General features: G+C 40.2%; 1 protein-coding gene across 6 annotated transcripts in view; it reads left to right on the forward strand.

Annotated features, from left to right (window-relative positions):
- Tbl1xr1 (TBL1X/Y related 1) overlaps nt 1–13,175 on the forward strand; it is a 146,380-nt gene that overhangs the window by 105,048 nt on the left and 28,157 nt on the right. For all 6 annotated transcript variants that reach the window (XM_060378128.1, XM_021636558.2, XM_021636559.2 and 3 more), the window contains one exon: nt 2,968–3,070. In XM_060378128.1, coding sequence (XP_060234111.1) covers nt 3,013–3,070 — 58 coding nt within the window. In that variant the 5' untranslated portion in view covers nt 2,968–3,012. The remainder of the gene's footprint in view (nt 1–2,967; nt 3,071–13,175) is intronic.

Genomic DNA, 13,175 nt, shown 5'->3' on the forward strand with positions numbered 1-13,175 from the left:
TATGTAAGAATGCTGGAGTTGGAAACTCATGCTATAATTTCCAGATTTTATGTACTGAGACTTTACTCCATTCCTCCTCCTGCTTTTGTAGCCAGTGATCTTGACCATTGATTGAACACCTCCCCAACCTGGGAGTTCTTTTTAATTAAATAGATTCCCAGCAGCTGTCCATACATCGTATGTATAGAAACCGTAGTGTTGATAAATGCAAAAAAAGTAAGTGTATTGCACCTATTGATGCTTTAAGAATTTAATTGATTTACCAGGCATGGTATATGATGGGTCACACCTTTAATCCCAGGGCTCATCAGGCAGAGGCAGGTGAATCTCTGTGAGTTCAAAATTCCAAACCTTGAGGGAAAAAATGATTTGATTTTGTTAAACTGGGGTTTAAATTTACTTTTGATTAGTTGTTAAACAACCTGGAACATATATTTCATTCAGGGAGTTTCCTCCTGAGCTAGTCGAATCACATTAAGATCTTTTTATTTAGTCTTAAAATAATAAATATTCTATGCCATTTAAAGGTATGTTTAGGGTTAAGAGGTATAATAAGCCCACCTTGTTAAAGAGATGCTGTTGCCACAGTGTATCTTGGCTTCACAAAGTCAGATTGGCATTCATGTGGTCCTAGTGAGCAGCTTGACCATAGATGAATGATGATGGCTCATGGGTTTCAGAGCTTGCCTCCCACTCAGGATTGTGCTAGTTGAACATGCTGTGTATTTCTGAGCCCTAGCTCAGTGGGGACTGCATTGTCTCTATATGTGTATCATATTCTGGTTGCCTTTGAGAGTATGATTGATGCCATTTGGTAAGATAGCATTGTGGATAAGCCGTTGTGATGGCCCCCGCTGCTCATGCAGGTTAGTAACATGGGTCAAGGCTTGTAGTAGAATGTGACCACCTAGTGCTGAGGTTTTCCTACTGGTCTCATTTATCGACTCTGTCCTGCACTGCTGGTAGTCATCAGAGGTTAGTTTTTGAATATTCCTTTGTGAGTACATAGCCCTGTCCATAGGAATGGTTTTCTCATAAGCCAGCCTCATATTGAAGTGAGGAATATAATACTGAAGAAGGAAGATGAACATATATTTAACCAGGCCCTTTACCTATTGTCTGGCAAGTCTCTGTAAATGGAACCCCTCCCCCATGCCCTGCCTTTGTTCTCCTTGTTTTTAAACTAATAGGAAGAAGTGTGTTATGTCATAGAAATAAAGGTAATTAACTATACTCAAAAGATTTGAATTAAAAGATTAGATCCTCCTCACTATCCTAAGGATGGCACTTGTGAGCCAGCCATATTTTACATCTCTTGTCTGCTTATCCCTAACTTGTGTGCACTCCATGTTGTCCAAATTGTAAAGAAATAACTGACTTTCCTCCACAAACCAGGAAGGTTGTGAGGTGTGGCTGTAGCTTCCTATGTTTGTCAAGTCTCAGGCCTGTTGTCATTCCTAGCACCCCTCAGCAAGTTCACTCCTGAGCAAGTAGAGGAAGTTGGTCAGACCGTGCTGCAGCAGCCTTTTCGGTGCTGGTTTGTTTGTTTTTGTTTTTCTTTTTTAAGCCTGCACTTTCTTTTTTTAAGATTTATTTATTCATTATGTATACATTATTTTGCCTACATGTGTACAGGCGCAAACCAGAAGAGGGCACCAGATCTCATCATAGATGGTTCTGAGTCACCCTGTGGTTGCTGGGAATTGAACTCAGACCTTTGGAAGAACAGTCAGTGCTCTTAACCTCTGAGCCATCTCATTTCTAATTTTCCTCACCAGAAGAGCAGGCCATCGGCACTGCTCTCTGTGAATCACGGCAGCCGTGGTGCAGTTCCTCTGGACCATGTCTGCCAGCATTGTCTTTTACCTTCACATCCACGTCAGCCAAGTGTGGTAGGCAACAGCTGTGCATATACAAAAGATGTTGCAGGACAGTTAACACAAGCCATATGTTAAATGCACCTTTATTCTAAGTAGATGTCAACTTATATTTTTAAATCTGATCAGTGTACAATATGTCAAACCCTGCCAGCCCATCACCTCTCTCAAAAGGACCAAAAGCAGAGAATCCTTTTTTTTCTTCCAATTTTGTTTTGCTTTTCATTTTTAAAAATGTGCTTCAGGGGAAAAGAAGACTAATATTTAGTACACAACAATTACTGTGAAATGTAAGTTGCAGTGTCTACAAATAAAGTTTTATTGGAGCCCAGCCACATTCATTTGTTTTCATTTACTGTTTTACACCACATGGTAACACTGAGTAGCTGTGACAGACTGTATGGCTGGCAGAACCTCAAATATTTACTGTCTGGCATTTAAGAGAAGTTTTGTGACCTCTTTTCAAATTGTGAGAGTTGATTTATGCTTATATATACTTAAGTCATATTTTAGCATGTCTCTTTTCCTACACTGCCCTATTCAGTAAGAGATTGTGGCATTGTAAGAACTATGTTCTAGCCTCCTAGTTTTGTACATGTCCAGATCTTGTATTATATACGTATGCAGACTTGAGCACTGTATTGTGAGATTCTGAGTTGTAGGGAGCAAGGCATGGAGAGATCAGACAGAGCTAGAGGAGAGGACTGAAGCTCCTCCTTGCTTTTTCTGCTTTTAAGTTGTGCCTTTTTCCAATAATCTTACACCTAGAGTCTCAAATTTTGTTTTTGTTTTTGTTTTTTTTTTCTTTTCTGGTTAAGGAGATTAAAGGAAGTAAGTTTTATTACTTGAAGTGTTGAAGGCCTTTGTGAGTCCTTTTTGACAAGATGTTATCCATAGAAAAATAGCACTAGCTATGTTTTGATTGTGTACATCATTTTGCTACCTTTGGAAGGCAATTGTGGTAATACTGCAAAGCAATAAGAACCTTTGTTTCACATCATTTAATAAAATCAAATGTGTTTTACAACATTGTTTACATTTTGTTTTAGTACATTCTTACTGAGAAATAATTAACTCTGCTTTGTTTTAGGGTTCTGTCCTGTGTTGTGGCCTCATGGTTTAAGTGGGAATAAAGATGAGCATAAGCAGCGATGAGGTCAACTTCTTGGTGTACAGGTACTTGCAAGAGTCAGGTGAGTACTTCTGCAAAGTAGCAGGCCTCAAGTTCTTGTGCTGTTCCCGAAATAACCTTTATGCATTGGAAATTTGTACCAGTCCAAACTGTTGAGTTTTGTCTGTTTCTGAATGCCTGGACTGCCACTTTAAAGCTGTTTTTCCTGCATGGTTTAACTCTCTGATTCTTTCAAATATGCTGGGATCATCTCGGGCAAAGAGATATAGCCAGCGGTTTGTCTTTTGATGTTCAGGGGTCATTTTTAATAAGTAAGGTGTTCCGAAGTGACGTTGCATATGTCTAGTAAGAACTCAGATTCGTCAGCTTGGTAATTATTACATGTGCACAGTTAGTTGTTATTCCTTCTTAAAGTAAGAATCTTAAAAGCTATATTAACTATTTTTCAGAATATTTTCATAAGCTTTATTCCCAATTTATTAAATATATTCTGATCTGAATTATGATTGATATATTGGGACAGTTATTAATATAGATCATTGAATATGGTTTGCAATTAATATTGAGATTATTGCTCATCAAAGTTTTCTAGATAAAGAGCTCTAATCATAAAATAGAAGTAATACCGCAAGTAAAAATGTTGCTGGAACAGGCAAAAGATGTAAATACCACTATTCCTCTAGCTGGGAAGATGATGTCTGATCAGAAAGAGGAGGGCAGGAAAGGGAGCTCAGTGACTAGAGTAACCAACCATGGGGAGAAGAAGAGAGAGACTGTAGTGATCTACCACTTTGGCAAACAGACAGGAAAAAAAGGACAGGAATAACCAACCACCGTGGGGGGTGGGAGAGACTGAGACTTAATACACAGGGAGGGAGCAGTGAAAGAGGGAGAGGAGCAACCACAGGGAGGGAGAGAGAGCTCTGAGCCCAGAGTAACCACCCAACAGAGAATAATCTGTTGAGAAGATTTAGAATTTGTTTCTACTGATAGGGAAGGCAGATCCAATAGGAGGTGTCCAGGGACTGTTTAAGATGATTAATAAAAGTAAGAAAATAGTAGCTTCATGACTCTACTGAGTATAGCCTGTGAAAGTGTTTACAAGTTATTATGTGACACTTTGCCCCACATGGAAAGGGTTTGTTGTGTGGACACAGTTGCTTTCTCTTCTTAAATGTCAAACCCCAGCTTTGAAGCTTTTGGACAAGCAGGGAGAAAGCAGTGCAAAGGATGAGGATTTGTTATGAGGTCTCCTTTGATGTGCTAGAAAGGCAACTATTTATACTGACATTACTGTTTGAGGACATCAGAAACAGCCAGGCACCTCAGAGCACCTGTGATTCATCCATTGCCCAGGTGAGGCAGGCGGGTGCCTTACAGTGCTCCTGCTTGCTCAGATTCTCCTGTCCAAACAGTTCTACAAACTGCTGCTTATACTCCTAACAAGAAAATAATTGGAAAAGGGAGGAGGTAGTGAAATACCAATCTGTTTAATTTCTGAAAAAATATCCAATGATTAAATATTAAAAGCCTCATAAAGTTACCTGTGTTCTCAGTGAAAATGTGAACACATTGGGTGGTGTAGCTTACAGTGAAGGTAAAGCCAGAGAGCAGGCATGATGGTACCTCTCCATGGCCCGGTGCTTAGGAGGCGTAGGTTCAGAGTTAGTGTCAATCCAGATACAGATATATAAGACCTTAACCCACCAAAACAGAAAAACTAAGGCAGCAATTGCATTTTTAAAGACCCTGAATAATCAGCTCAGATCATCTTAGTTTATATAACTAGTGTTTATTTAATTAGCGTCCATTGTAATACTAAGTGAGGTTATGTTTTAGCATTATACTATCATTGTACTGGTATTGAAAAATCAGTAAATAACATGTATAAAAGTGAAAAGAGAATCTTCGTAAATATTGTAACATCATGACAGGAGAAATTGGTTTACTTGATGATGTTTTAACTGAGGATATTTGTGTTCTGGCAGTGCACCTTGCCATAAATGCAATCATACCTCCTGACTCAGGGCTTGTGTCTGGTATTGTCTTTGGCTGCTTGCATTAGAATCACCTGGTAAGCAGCAGGCAACCCAAGTTACTTAGGACAAAGTTTAAAGGTCCGTGCTTTGTGTCAGTCATAGAATAGTTAAAAATGAACAGGAATGGCTGGCAAGATGGCCGAGTACCTGTAAAGACCCTTGCTTTGAAGCCCGAAGACCTGATTTTGACCCCTGGAACCCATATAACAGTGTAAAGAGAGACCAAAGTCCATGACGTTCTCCACCTCTACACACACCCCACCAAAAATAATAATGATAACAACAACAACAACAAATAAAACTTAGAATCGTTGTGCTTTTTAGAAAAGAGAAAGAAGAAAGTGCATGTCATGGGTACAAGCATGTTCACAATGTCCTGAAAGAAAACTTATAATTAATAACGTGAGTTTAGAGTGAACAGCCCGAAAGATATACATACTGAGCCATGTGGAGCGAGCTGTCTTCTGAGAACCATCACAGACAGTACTGAGCGTGCAGACAAAGGTCAAACGAGCAGTGAGGGGTGCTTTGGTATATAAGTTGTCACCAGACACTGCTTTTAAAATTCTTCCAGATGGAGAAGACAGTAGAGTTGAAGGATGTTACAGCTCTGTGAACTCAACACAAGGATCTGGAACCTAGTTACCCCAGCCACAGCAGACTCCACTTGCCCTAGATCTGAGCACTTAGCTTGTGTTCAGAAAGCTCAGTCTTGGTTATATTTGTAGTCCTCTCTGGAACCGTGTGGTTCACTTGACTTCAGGGGTGCTTGTGGCAATCAGTTAAATTAAGCAATATGATGTAAGTTTTCTTGTGTCTTAACAGTTTCTCTTGAAATGCCTAACAACACAGAAGTCTTCCTAACTCCTGACTGCATCCCCCTGTAAAATAAGGAGACAGACAGAAAGGAGGCCCTGGCATGACCGAGAGGCTTAAAGAACTAGTCCGTGACATGACTGGGCTAGAGTGAAGGGTCTCAATGTGGCTCTCAGATGAGAAATGCCTTAGAAAGCTTTGGTTGTGTTTTGATAAATAGTTGGTTTAGAAGTAACATTTTTCAGTGAGAACTTGTAATGTCTGTTCCTTGAATACTGTGATTAATGTTGACTAGATTGTGGTACCCATATCTAGATAGAATGAAGCTATTTTAGTCATGAGCCTCCAGATGACTAACTTCGGAGGCGGGTTTGCTTGCTGAAAAGAGATGGTGTTGTGAAAGCTTTAAATATTCAGTTGGCCTTGACTTTCCAAATTGACTGTCTCTCACAGGCCAAGATGAAGACAAAAATATTATTTATCATTGGGCTTTTATTAAGTATTGCAACTTGTGCTTCTCAATTTTTTCTCAGTTAAGTTCGTAATAAGAAACTTGCTGAAGAACCCAGCATTCAGCATTTTTAGGAAGCCAACCCAATGTACAAATACCTCTTAGGAAAAGTTTTTTTGTCCTTTTGAGGTAACTTAAAAATTCTAAGTATTTGTTACACAAAAGTAAGGAGTAACTCGAACCAGTGTTCCTCCTCAAGTTAGTGTTTGCCCCAGGGTATGTCTTTGTTTGCCCTGACTTACCTGGCAGCCTGTGTAGTAGGTACTCAGGGGTCCATGGTGAGTTGTGTAATTGAACCCGACATAGTATTCACTATAGCTAAACTGGTTTGAATCTTTCTTACCCCCGCCATCCACATTTGATTTTGTTTGTTAGGTAAGGGTGTTAAATACATTTTCTGGTAATTTCTTGTGAACTTTCTGGTATTTGTACTTCTAGCTGCTTTGTTCCAGAATTTAAAATTTCAGTTGAGTAGTGGTGTTACATGCCTTTAATTCTAGCACTTGGGAGGTAGATGCAGATGGACCTTTGAGTTGAAGACCTGCCAGGGCTATACAGAGAAACCTTGTCTTAATAACGAGGGGTGGGGGGGAGATAAATTTTCATTTTGATCCCTTTGGTTGGAGAAGTCTTCACAGATTTGCGTGTCATTGCACATGTACAAGAATGTGGTAACATCCATATTGATGGTGAACTTAGCTCTTAAAAGTCAAAACGTGCATTTTTATGATTGACTAAGTAGAAATCACAAAGATCAAAGTGTGCTTACTACTTCTAAAGCCATGAAACCACTAGATTATGATGCTGGAAAGGAAGAAAGCCCATGTTTTTCAGAATTGAGAACACGAAAGGTGTCAGGTCTCCTGGATAGAGGCCTAGCACCTTACCATTTTTGTGATATAGTCTTATCAAAATGATATAGAAAGTGGCCAAAAATTTGAAATCCAAAATGTTTCCGAATCTAATATCATGTAATAACTAATTTAATGCAATACAAGATTCCTCATCTGATATCATGTTAAAATGCAGGCACACTATAATGTTACAAGAATACCTCCAGATTTTCTGTAACAGGTGATGTATACCATTTGTTGTCACATGGGTATCATCCCCAGGAAAACAGTCTCATTTTAACTAGGCAGATGTTTCAGAATCTGAAGTCAGAAGAACATATGGCCATTTCAGACTTGGAATACTTGGCCTGTGTTTTAGTTATAAGATCACACATCAAACCCTGTGTTACTCTTTCTAACTTAGAAAATGTGATCACAATAAGCACAACTGGAAAATGTTGTTAAGCTTCTGTACACCAGGTGCAGTTCATTTATTTCTCTTCTTTGACAGTTTTCTGTTAACCTCAATAGTGTTAATAAAATGTCAGTAACCAAATGCCAGCACAGTTTCTGTTGACTCATATAAGGGTAATTAGATAGATAATCTTCCCTTCCTGTACTAGCCATAAAAAACAGGACAGAAGGGAGCTCAGGTTGGGGCTAGCTTCACTTTCCTTTTTTTTTTATTTAAATGAGAAGGGCAAGTCAGTTTGCGTTTCTTTATAATAAAGTGTATAATAAATTAAAAATTAGGGATGACCTAATTAAAGGACGTTTATACTTTCAAATCAGTTTTTCTTATTTTGTAAGTGGAACGACCGCTTTGTATGAAATAAGTTTATATTTCTCATTTCTAGAGATAATGAAGTCCATTGGAATAGTTGCCAGAGTAATTTTTAACAAAAGTATAAAGAGGTATATATACATTGCTAGTGGCAATGTATATATATATATATACACACATTGCATATACATATATATATATGTATGTATTTACATAGTTTTTTGGAAAACAGTATGATGGTCATAATGATATCTTTTTTTTTTTTTATGTGAAGAGTAGCCATTGAAGTTTTGATGGGGATTGACTGCTTTGAAGCTTGTAGATTGCTTTTGTGACTCTAGCCATCTTTTTTTTTTTTTTATTAATTACACTTTATTCATTTTGTATCCCCCCATAAGTCCCTCCCTCCTCCCCTCCCAATCCCACCCTCTCTACCCTTTCTGCATGCATGCCCCTCCCCAAGTCCACTGATAGGGGAGGTCCTCCTCTCCTTCTTTCTGATCTTAGTCTATTAGTTCTCATCAAAAGTGGCTGCATTGTCCTCTTCTGTGGCCTGGTAAGGCTGCTCCCCCCTCAGGGGGAGGTGATCAAAGAGCAGGCCAATCAGATTATGTCAGAGGCAGTCCCTCTTCCCATTACTAGGTAACCCACTTGGACACTGAACTGCCATGGGCTACATCTGTGAAGGGGTTCTAGGTTATCTCCATGCATAGTCCTTGGTTGGAGTATGAGTCTCTGGGAAGTTCCCTGTGTTCAAATTTTCTTGTTCTGTTGCTCTCCTTGTGGATTTCCTGTCCTCTCCAGATCTTATTATTTCCCACTTCCTACATAAAATTCCATTCACTCTGCCCGACAGTTGGCCATCAGGCTCAGCATCTGCTTTGATAGTCTGCAGGGCAGAGGCTTTCAGAGGCTCTCTGTGGTAGGTTCCTAGGTTGTTTCCTGTTTTCTTCTTCTTCTGATGTCCATCCTCACAATAAAAGATCTTCTGGGGGTATCTCCATCCCTGATCTTAAGTTGTACTATAGAGCAACAGTTTTAAAAACTGCATGGTACTGGCATAGAAACAGAATGGTGGATCAATGGAACCGATCAGAGGACCCAGAAATAAACCCATAGATCTTTGACAAAGATGCCAAAACCATACAATGGAAAAAAGATAGCATCTTCAACAAATGGTGCAGGTCCAACTGGATGTGTACATGTAGAAAAATGAAAATAGACCCATACTTATCACCCTGCACAAAACTGAAGTGCAAGTGGATCAAAGACCTCAACATAAAACCAGACACATTAAATTGGCTAGAAAAAAAAGTGGGGAATACCCTAGAACTCATTGGTACAGGAGAAAACTTCCTGAACAGAACACCAACAGCACAGGCTGTAAGAGCAACAATCAAAAAATGGGACCTCATGAAACTAAAAAGCTTCTGTAAAGCAAAGGACACCGTCATCAAAACAAAGCAACTGCCTACAGATTGCCAGCCCTTTATCTGACAGAGGACTCATATCCAGTATATATAAAGAACTAAAGAAGCTGAAAAGCAGCAAACCAAGTAATCCAATTAAAAAATGGGGAACAGAGCTAAACAGAGAATTCTCAATAGAGGAATATCGAATGGCATAATGGTATCTTTTAAATCCTCCCCACGCACACACAAAAGCATGAGCGTGCACACAGACACACACATCTTTTAGGAAAACTTTACTAAGGAGGAGAACGAACTTAATGTATTACAAAAGCCACACACACACACAGACACTCAAGGTAAGAATCTTCATAGCAGTGAACATTGTCAAAGCCCAGGTGTCGGGCTGAGTCATGAATAATTCCTGGTCTCAATGTTGTGATCCTGGTTAAATAGTTAAAAGGGTCTAATGTCCATATGAACTCTAAAGTAGTTAGTAGATTTTTTTCAGATCTATCTATCTATCTATCTATCTATCTCTCTCTCTCTCTCTCTCTCTCTCTCTCTCTCTCTCCCCCCTCTCTCTAGCTATCATCTAGCTAGCTAGCTAGCTAGCTAGCTATCATCTGTCTATGTCTGTCTTATCTATCTATCTGTCTATCTAATCTATATATTGCCTGTTTGAGGGTGTAGAGAATGCTGGGGATCAAACAAGCCAGACCCTGGTGTGCAGGTTCTCTAGAAAAAAAGCTTACTCCCCAGTCCTGGATTTAAGTTTCAAAAGCAAGATTTAGGGCATAGAACGTTGTGTCTAGTGTGTGAGTATTGTCGGTTTGTAGCTCTGCAGGATTGAACACACTGTTACACCTTTACATTTTTTCTTTTCTAAAAGCTGGGTCTAGAAGGCACAGCAAAAGGAATGTGGGTAGTGTAAATTAATGGCAGTTTCTGAGCATTACTTATCTGAAGCTTAAACAGGAATTTAAATAAATCAGCTTCATTTCCCTATTAGGACACTGCTGTTACCTTAAGGTGGGGAGAAGTAGGTTGCTTATCCAAGTGCCCTATTCCCTAGCCATGATATTCAAGAACCTTTGTTTTGTTTTGTTTTGCTTTTAAAATTCATGTCTTTTTGTGTTTGCAAAGTAGAGTTACCAGACTCTGGAGGACTCATTCTCCTTTTAAAGTCCAGCTCTTCCCTGGAAAACACTTGCTTATACAAGCAGTGGGGAAAAACAGGAATTTTGTGATTCACTGTGTAACTGAGGCACGCATAGAGCGCATCCACATCCTGCCACTGTCCCTATGACCAGCTGGCATGTGACTTCCTGGTTTCTACCTCAGACCTCTTCAGGGCTCCTCTGCCTCACACTGCACTCACTTGTACTTACCCTACATGCATTATCGAGGTGCTACTTACGTCAGACTCACGTTTACTTGTGAAAAGAGTGCTGTTTTTAATCAGCCAGATTTCAACAGTTTGCAGATTTAAGCAATCCCCTTTGCTCCTGTGTAATTCTAAAGTTGAGTCAGCATTTTCTTCAAATAAATGGGAACTTAAGGGGAGTGTAAACCTGGTTCAAACTTTAGTTGTTTTTTAACAAGACTATGGCTTTTCTAAAGCGACAGATTTTTACATTTGCCAAAATGCGTTGTGGTGGAATAGCATTCTGATTTAACAGATGATTACACAGGCAGCTTACTAGTTTCCCAGAGGTAAAGGATTGCTGTGTTGAAGCTGCTTCTTTGGTTGCCACATCAAGCAGTCAGTGTGACTGTTTGGTTTGGTGTTCACCATTCATATGTAACTTCTAAGACCACCGGAGAAACTGATTAGGCCAGGAGAGTGAGATGACAGTTCCGTTCAAATGAGGACAAAGAAGCCTGTGAGGCTCACGGGCATGGAGTGGTGGAAAATGGTGAAGCCGCCAGCTGCCATTAGTGTGTGCCCTGGGGACAGGGCTGCCCTAAGGAGTTAGGCGAGGATGAAGGGAGAAAAAGGTGTGACGAAGTTCCAGAAATGGCTGTGTCTATGTCATAGTACTGAGGGGATTACCAAGAGGGTTTGTTTTGTGGTACTGTTAGTTTTAAGTTGATGAGTAGTCAGCTAACTGAAGGGAGGGAGGGACGGACTTAAGGCAGGAACAGCCCAAGCAGAAATTGAGGGAGACTTGATTCTAGATGACAAGGACAGGTGCAAAGAGAGAGGCTTAAGTGTTTTGGAGGTAGGGTGCTTTGACCTGATGGTGCTTGAATAGGCCAAAGGGGAAGTGGGAGTTAGTATAACTGACCTTGTAGTGTCATGAAATGGGACTGGACATTGCGAAGGAAACAAGTTTCCAGCAGGGAAAGAAGAGTAGCTTTGAACAGACCAACAGTGAGCAGCCTTGTGTATGTGAATACAAGCAACTGCACTTCAGTGCCTAGTCAGATGTGTGCACGTAGGTCTTTGGTAAGGGCAGCGGGATGGGGAGGAGAGCCAGCCTGCTGCTGATGCTGGTCGTCCCCTTGCTGTTTGAGGTCACTCAGCACATTTGCAGTAGTTTGAGATGCCTTTCTGCAGGTCTGGCAGAACAAACCCTAACTGTGCTCAGCTTTCCTGTTCAAAGTATGGTTCTGCCTGCTACTGCAAACACTTGTGTTCTTGGGCAAAACATTAAGCTTAAACTGGAAGAAAATTGGATAGGGCCTGTAATCTAATAGCTGTGCGTAATATTGTATTTGAGGAGAATGTAGAAAAACCACATTTACTCAGTTTATAATTGTTAATGAATATGCTCACCTTCCCAATCCTGGTGGTAAGGCTAGTGAAATGTCCCAGTGTTTCATGTAGTACCTGTTTCTTTTTCTCTGCCCCTGGGGAATAGCTGAGCAGTCATGGACTGCTGGTCTCTGGCTGGAAGTGTAATTTTGCTGCCATATTTTGACTTTTCAAGAGAGGGGGGATGCAGAATGGATTTGAGTTCTTACTGTATCCTGTGACTGCTTTCCAGCCGTAATTCTCCACACAATGTAACTTAGCACACAGTGCTTTCCATAATATTATCTTCTGTTTCACAGTCTTCCCAAGTGGTTGCCACCACCTGATTTTCAGTTTATTATTCACTCAAGAATCTCCAATGTCATTCTTCACCCCCAATCATTTTTCCTAATGCTTCCCGCATTTAGCCTGTGCTGGTGTCTGGAACCTACCAGATTCAGGAGCTTGGAATTTCTAAAAGATAATGCTTCAGAATGCTGTCTTTCTCCCCAGTCTCACCGCAACACTTGCCTCTGTCATCTTCGTGACCTCAGATTAAACACAAAACTTTTAAGTGAGCTTAATCACCAGCTAGTCTGTGGGTGAATTCATGAGGTTAAAACCATGAGGTCTTAGAGAAATGCCTGTCTCTTCCCTCCCACTGTGGGCCATTAAAGTAGAAGTAGGAGCTTTAAGAACACAGCCAGGTACATTGGCTACCGTGAGCCTTTCCCAGCCATGTGCTGTTTAGAATTGTACAAAGGTTTAAATCTTAGTTAACTGTGATGAGATTTCACTAAAGAGAGAAACCACCATGTTTGTTCCTGGAACTTCCCTTTGCTATTTGGACTAGACTTTCATAAAAATGTGAAGCTAAGGTAAAGAGATTGGTTATGTGAGCCTCATGCTTTTAAATACTTCTTTTACTTATTTAATTTTCTGAGGTGATCTGTGTAGCCAGCCCCTGCCTATACTGGGATATGTTGTGTACCCTGCCTCTGGCCTCTGCCTCTCCACCTCCTTGTCCACCTCCT

Source organism: Meriones unguiculatus, chromosome 2, assembly GCF_030254825.1.
Source record: "Meriones unguiculatus strain TT.TT164.6M chromosome 2, Bangor_MerUng_6.1, whole genome shotgun sequence".
Classification (NCBI taxonomy): Eukaryota; Metazoa; Chordata; class Mammalia; order Rodentia; family Muridae; genus Meriones; species Meriones unguiculatus.